At 35.4% G+C, this 7461-nt stretch overlaps 1 protein-coding gene across 1 annotated transcript in view; it reads right to left on the bottom strand.

Annotated features, from left to right (window-relative positions):
- Positions 1-7461, bottom strand: part of USP32 (ubiquitin specific peptidase 32) — a 171637-nt gene that overhangs the window by 8613 nt on the left and 155563 nt on the right. The window contains 3 exon segments of the mRNA XM_006924912.3: positions 1069-1189; positions 2098-2184; positions 6005-6189. Coding sequence (XP_006924974.1) covers positions 1069-1189; positions 2098-2184; positions 6005-6189 — 393 coding nt within the window.

The raw sequence follows: 7461 nt of genomic DNA, 5'->3' as shown, positions 1-7461 counted from the left end.
TTTATAGAGCCAAATAATTTTTCGTTTTTGATGTCTTCCCTCTTCAAATGAAGCATAGCTGAGGTTATTGAATTACTTTGCTACAGTGAGCATGCTCTGTTAGATCAACTTCCCTTCAGCTTCCTTTAGACCATGTTCTTTCTTTTGGCAAGTATCCACAAATTATTCTCATCCTTGGCTACTGAGAGCTGCCAGGAACCTCAGGGTATGTGGGGGTATATTTAGGGATCCGAATAGGGAACTAGGTCTGGAATTGGCAGTTTGCCCACTCCTCAAAAGTCAATTTTCATTACTAACTTGTCTAAAGGGTACACTCTAAGGAAATTTTCATCAAGAGCTACATAAATGCAAAAGCCACTGCAACTCTTAATGTGACTAGAAAATTCCTTTGATTCCACTGCTTTTACTTCTCCATCAGATTCTTTTTATCTCTATCCATAAGCTATCTAGTCGATCTACCCTTCATACGGCATTTGGCAAACATTTTTAGGTATGAAGTTAGTATTTTTGAAATAACATTTTCAAAATTTAAAAACTGTTCTGGCCAGAGAATGGTAGTAGAGGAATGCCAAGTGTGAAGAACAGCCATTGAGATGTACTCTTAGGTACCAATCTTGAAACATTCAATCCTTTCTCTAATTTTTCTATTCACTGTGCCCATTAAAGGTAGCAGCTATAGCCCTGGAATGCATTTGATCTAAGTAACTGTGCTTTTCAAATGCTGCAGCTCTGATAATAATTAATAAACAGGCAGGGAGATATTTACTGAGGTATGTCATGGCCAGAGAATATAACTTCTATAACTTTTTAATTATACCTGGAGTTTTGTTACAAAATTTACTTATTAGTATTTTTGAAATTTAATGCCCCAATAAAATCATCTCTAGAATTGAGAAAACTTAAACGTTTAGGTCATCAAGTCAATATATTAAGTACCACAGAGAATGCCAACGAATGTTTTTCTGATTGTATTTAAATTGTCTAAAACAATTTAATGGCATAATACAGTTAAACTGGGAAAAATTTACATATAAAAATCACCATATTATGGTGGCCCTGAGTACTTACCCTTTCCTGTGATGTTTGATAGCGAAGGTGAAGGGCTGTGGGGTCCCAATCCACAGCAATATAGGCATTTCCAATGAAAGCTCTGTCTTCTCCACAATCAATTTTACAACCTCTGCAAAATCTACAGGGAGAAAAAGATATACTGAGAAAGGAATAATTACGAAGGAATCCAAATTTTATCAGATATAGTCTCCCTTTCTACTTCTCTACATCCTTCTTGGGTTTCACAATTTGTCACGGGCTTTTAACTTCAGTCTGATAAATGCATGGATATGTATAAATAATTATCAGTATTTCAGAGAATCATGCTTATATCACTTCTCAAGTCTCTGGTTTTTCAAAGCACTCAATATCCATTTGTTAGTTCACATAAACATGTGAACTTTATGGCAAAGAAATAACATGAGAATTGGATATTTGAAATAATACATTTCTAAAGAAATTCTAAATTCATTTATTTAATGACAATTTATCTGGTATAGCAATTCTTACTTCCTTGTTTGTAAAATGGCATGTTAAATAAATGTATATAAAAATTTATGGGGTTGGGGAGGGATCATGAAAGAGCCATGGTTGCAATGCCTACTTTAAACTCAGTTTGCTAAGTCTATTATAGTTCTCTGAAGGATAACTTCAGTACTCAGGCATTTTCCAAGCTGAAATAGTACTGACCAATAAATCTCCATAATGACTCTTCTAAAAACCAAAACAGACTTCCCATAAAGTCTAGTAAGGAGACTATGTTCTACTGGGCTCAGAATTCTAAACTGATTTATAATTAAGGATCAGAAGGCACATAATAATATATGCTGATCATAAACTATGAATCTGATGAGACTGTAGAGTTCATAAAACCAAGTACGTCTCAGGAGTAAAACTTAGCTACAGACATCACAAGGAAGAGATGAATGGATAATTCCCAAATTTATTTTGAACTTCTCATTATTCACTATTATATCCATGAAAAAAGGTATAATACCTGGAGCTGTAATTCTACTAAAATTTTTCTTTTGCAGAAGGTCACTTTACCTGTACCATGGGCACCAAGCACAGGAGTTCCCATCTTTCTGCACAACTCGGAGAGTGAATGGATACTGATAGCCCATACTGTCATCACTGAAACAGAACATAAATCAAAGAGTACAAGACACATTTCTGATGAGAGGTCTCAACTCCTTTTCATCTTCTCTCGAAGTAACCCTAAGAAAGGGCATTTGTTGTGGCTGTATGCTCATGTTGACAGCTCTACTCTGCTTATTATAACCTATTAGCTGTAACCCTGTGCCAACCATACTCAGGACTCCCATGCTGTATCCCTGCTCACAGAAAGGTAGACATACTAGACTGCCAGATGTCTCTAAGAGGGTCCGTGTTGTCCACGCAAATTTTACAAGATAAGTTAATTATAAAATCAAACACCAATTATCCTTCAGCCCTAATTCTATCAGAAGATTTAATTCACATTAAACTAAAATAATTAGACCTTTCCATGACAAGAACATTAACACTCCACAGAAGGCTGAAAGGGCATAATGGTTTTCAGAGGACTTGACTGCATATTTAGAAGCTTTCTTTAATCAGAATCCCTGATATGGTACATGCTGGGTACCCCTTTCCCTTACCATAACCATTCAAAGCCATAAGCTACATAACATTTTTAAAGTAATGAATTTTAGTTGCAGGATAGCTTTGTGAGTTCTCCAACTTAAAAAAAAATTTATCCATCTTTGCCCCAATCAATAATGTTAAGAGGAGTATACCTTATGGCTCATTTGGCAATTGACAGTAGCTACTACATGGCTGCTGAAGGTAATGAAACCAAGGACTCACTATAAGGGCAAAAGAGAGTATCATGTCTGTCACAAGAGTTCCTGTCTTTCCACATAATTTGTTGAGTGAACCATTATTGATAGCCCATGTTGTCCAGTATTATGTCCAATTTAGGTCAATGGTAAATAAGGAATCAAAAGAAAGATAAAGGGACAAAACGACCAGGTAGTACTCTAGCAGAGAACTGTGCAGCACCTCTGTTCTGAACATTTTCTTTACCTTTTTGCTCTAATGGGAGCCTGGATTTCCTGAGGACTCTCCTTCCCCTACAGCCTCTTAAGTGCTGACTGTTTCTTCTCATACATCCCAGAACCTGGGGGTGATATGGGTCTCCTCCTTATTCCTCTTTGCCACATCTAGATTATTTCTTCTTTCTCTTTCTACAAAAATTCTGGTTTCTTTGTATCATGTGCTATTGAATTATAGCACCTGTGACTCACTCTTCTTTATTCACCAACAACTTTAGCACCTTTTCCACTGTTTTTCTCTTCATTACTTCTCCTGTTTCTACTCTTGGTGACTTCAACATCAATGTAACTTATACAACAACACCTAGACCTTCTCTCTTCCAAGAATAATTTCCTCTATTGAATGTGATCCACATCCCCCAACAGTTATATCCTAGACCTAGTTATTTGGTAATGGCTATTACCTGGCTGCTGGAGGTAGTGAAACCATGATAAGGACTTTACCACCTCCGAAAATCTCAATTCCAAATATCCTACATTGCCCAACTATTTCTTATCTTTTTGGATTACTTATTCAAATATCACTACTTTAATAATTCTTTGACCCAACAGAAGCCTTCAATCGCCCTCTCAAAGCCTCATTTTCTTCCTTACTTCCTGTCTCTTAGAATAATCATCTTTCGTATGGATCCTCAATTCCAGGAATTTGTCCATGTAATATAAATTTTCAAATTTATTGATATAAAGACACACAAATGTAGAGAACTGTACAGTGAACCCCCATGTATTCACCACCCAATTACAATAATCATCAACTCTCAGCCACACTTATTTCATTATTACCCTTAATTAGTCCCACTAGAATCTTGCATTCAATTTTTGTGGTAAATATACATAAAATTTACCATGTAACCATTTTGAAGTGTACAATTCAGTACTGTTAGTACTTTCACAATGTTGTGTAACCATCACCGCCATTCGTCTCCAGAACTTTTTCACTTTCCCAAACAGAAAATCTTATTCATTAAGCAATAATAAACCCCCAACCCCCTCCAGACCCTGGTAACCTCTAATCTACTTTCTGTCTATGAATTTGCCTATTCCAGATATTTTATAAAAGTGGAATCATACAGTATTTGTCCTTTTGTTGTCTGGCTTATTTTCCTTAGTATAATGTTTTCAAGGTTCATCCATGTTATATTATATACTAGAACTTCATTCCTTTTTATGGCTGAATAATACTTCATTATATGTACATACTACATTTTGTTTATTTATTCATCTGTTGATGAACATTCAGGTTGTGTCCACTTTTTGGCTATTATGAACCACTAGATTCTTTTGAAAGAAATCATAGGCATTTTATCAGTTTCGCTCATAAATATTTCAGTGTGTTATCGCTAAAAGAAGCTCTTGTTATCTTTTTAATGTTTGTAGGACCACTTTCTTTTTCACCTACTCCCACCTCCATGCCTTCATCTACACCACTCTACTAAAAGAAGCTTTTGCAAAGGTCACCAAAGATTGCCATTTTATCAAATTCAGAGGTCAATTCTCATTCTTCTTCTTACTCAATTCCTTTGTAGCATCTGAAACTGATCAGTCCTCCCTTCAAACACTTCATTCACTCACTCACTCCTGGTTTTCTTCTTAGATCACTGACTACTCCTTCTCAATGTCCTTTGTTGCCTCTTCCTCCTCTTTCCAACCTCTAAATGTTGGAATGCATCAAGAATTAGATCTTAGACATCTTTTCTAACTTTTAATCTCTAAAGGGTATCATCTTGTCTCAGGGTTTTAAAATACCAACTATTTGTTGATGATACTTACAGTTATATTTTCAGCAAAGGACACTTAAGTCTATTTCCTACCTGAAAATATACCACACATCTTGAATTTAATTTGATTCCTGTTATCTCTTGCCAAAACCTGTTCCTTCTCGTCTTTCTCATTTCATTAAATGGTACCACCATTCACAAACAATTGCTCAGGTTGAAAACTTAGCTTGGATGCTTCCTTCCCTCATACTCCATATCTAATTTCTTAGCAAGCACTGGAAAAAATCATCGAGAAACCCTTTAATCTAATCAGAATTCCTCTGGGAATTTAATCTTGCCCTATTGTCATTTTTACTAAAGGCAACATTCATCAAATTAACTGCTTATCTATTATTTGAAGTTTTCCTTTAAGATTTACCTTAAGCCTTATCTTAAAAATCAAAAGACCCCATACCATAACATATAACCTATCAGCAAAGAGAACTTCTTTATTCAGTTCTCAAAGAAGGAGAATTCTCACTTGCACCAGGATACCAAGAAAATGATCTGTAATCCAACTGATATAAATGGGGCACCACAACCCCAATGATTGTTAGATGTAAATATATTTAAGTAACCCAACAGAGCAGTGGTAGAAGGAATGGAAAGAAAATATAAGATGTTAATTTTCTTTAACTAGATTTATGAAACTATTCCATGTTAACATGACATGGTATAGAAACAATCCAATTGAATCATTTGTTATGGCATAAGACTTTTTCAGAGTTCATATACAGACATGCACACTATTGCTCTTATTCTGAATTTCAGAGGGTTGAGATAACACAATTTTCCTGGTGAATTCATACTCTCCACTTTTGTAATAATAAAAATCAAGGATATTACCTGAAATATTTAAAGCATTAATAGGAGGGATTTTGGAAAGAGACTAGTGAATAAAAGGATTATTAGACATCAGAATGTCTAGGTGATAAAAGGAAGCTGTAAAGTCTCTCCTACTCAAAACATCAAACCAATGGTTGAATTACATGCTCTTTGGATGGTTCTTCAAACAGTGATGAACCTGACATGGATTAATTCCCATACATCACACAGAATTCATATAAATTCTTCTAAAGTAGGCTGATCCCCTGAACTCACCAGTCCTGAGCATGGTTACTAGCTTCCTGAGGTGGAAGTGGGCTGGCTAATCGAGATACTTGAATCCAAACTGCATCATACAGGTCTTTCTTCCGGGTATGCACAGTACATGGAACGATCAGCGGCATTCCAAAGAGGCTGGGGCGATTCTTCTGAGATGATAGGAAGTACAGTTCCGTCCTCATCTATATGTACAAACAAGAGAAGAGAGAGCTAAGAAGATAGGCCTCTGATTCCTCCCTTTTGTTCTTCTACAACACCAAATAAGAGGCATTACTACCATTTTCAAATGAGTCACTACTCTCTATTTATAGAACCATCTTTATTGATAAGAGAATTGTTAAAGTAGAGTCATTGAAAGGTTGAGATACTGCCAATTTCAGAGTTGCTATCTATCAAACTTGGATTTTTAGCATTTAATATTTTCAAACTAGTTTTCTCTGATAACCATTTCTCACACACTGAATCCTATGTAAAAACTAGTAATAGTATCATAGCTCAAGGCCTTTAAGCGTTAAATCTTTCTCTCAAAAGTATGCCAATAAACCAAAACTCCTTCAAAATGCAATTTTCAAAGAATAAGCTGTTGATAGCTGCTGTTACAGAACCAATACCCAAACATTTGGAGACTTGTGAAACCAGTCATTTAATTTTGTAACAACTTATCCACCTTCCTAAAAGCAGCTAAGTGACTTAAGTTTTTTTTTTTAATTTCTTAAATATGTGATAAAGGTAAGATAAAATTTAAAATACATGATTTGAGTGTTTTAAGGAGTTTTTTGTGATATTCCTTAATATAGAGACTTAATATAGAGATATTGCACAATTAGCTTGGAAATGGTTCCTTAATAAAATATAAATTTAGTATAATAGGTTGGTGGGAGTTCAGGATTACTCATTTAATTCTTTAAGTTCGTCTTTATGTAGTACTTAGAGAAGCTAAATCAACAACTTATAAACTCATTAAGGGTAGCTAGTTTCTAAGTTAAAAGACTGTTATTTCAGATTCTCAAGCATTTTATTTTGCAGTTATTCAAATAAATTTAGCTAAATACATGATTTTAAGATGCCATTTCATGTGTTGGTATTCTAAGACCCACAGATATGTGGACAGAGTTTACAACTATTTTTTTCAAATCTAAAAAATTAAGACTAGTTCTCTCCTCAAACTTTTTTTCCACTCCAGCTCTTAGATGACTATCGATACATTATTATTAACTAAATCCATAATATATATTAGTGGTCCCCAACCTTTTTGGCACCAAGGACCGGTGCTCCTATGAGAAGCTAATGCCTGGTGATATGAGGTGGAGGTGAGGCGGTAATGCTAGTGTTGTGGGATTGGCTGCAAATACAAATGAAGCTTCGCTCTCTCACCTGCCCATCCATTGCTTACCTCCTGTTGTGTGGCCCGGTTCCTAACACGCCATGGATGGTAACGGGCTGTCGCATACGGG

This window comes from Pteropus alecto, unplaced genomic scaffold (genome assembly GCF_000325575.1).
Source record: "Pteropus alecto unplaced genomic scaffold, ASM32557v1 scaffold98, whole genome shotgun sequence".
In the NCBI taxonomy this organism is placed as follows: domain Eukaryota; kingdom Metazoa; phylum Chordata; class Mammalia; order Chiroptera; family Pteropodidae; genus Pteropus; species Pteropus alecto.
Note: the sequence above shows the minus strand (reverse complement) of the source record. Positions and strands in the feature narration are given on the sequence as shown.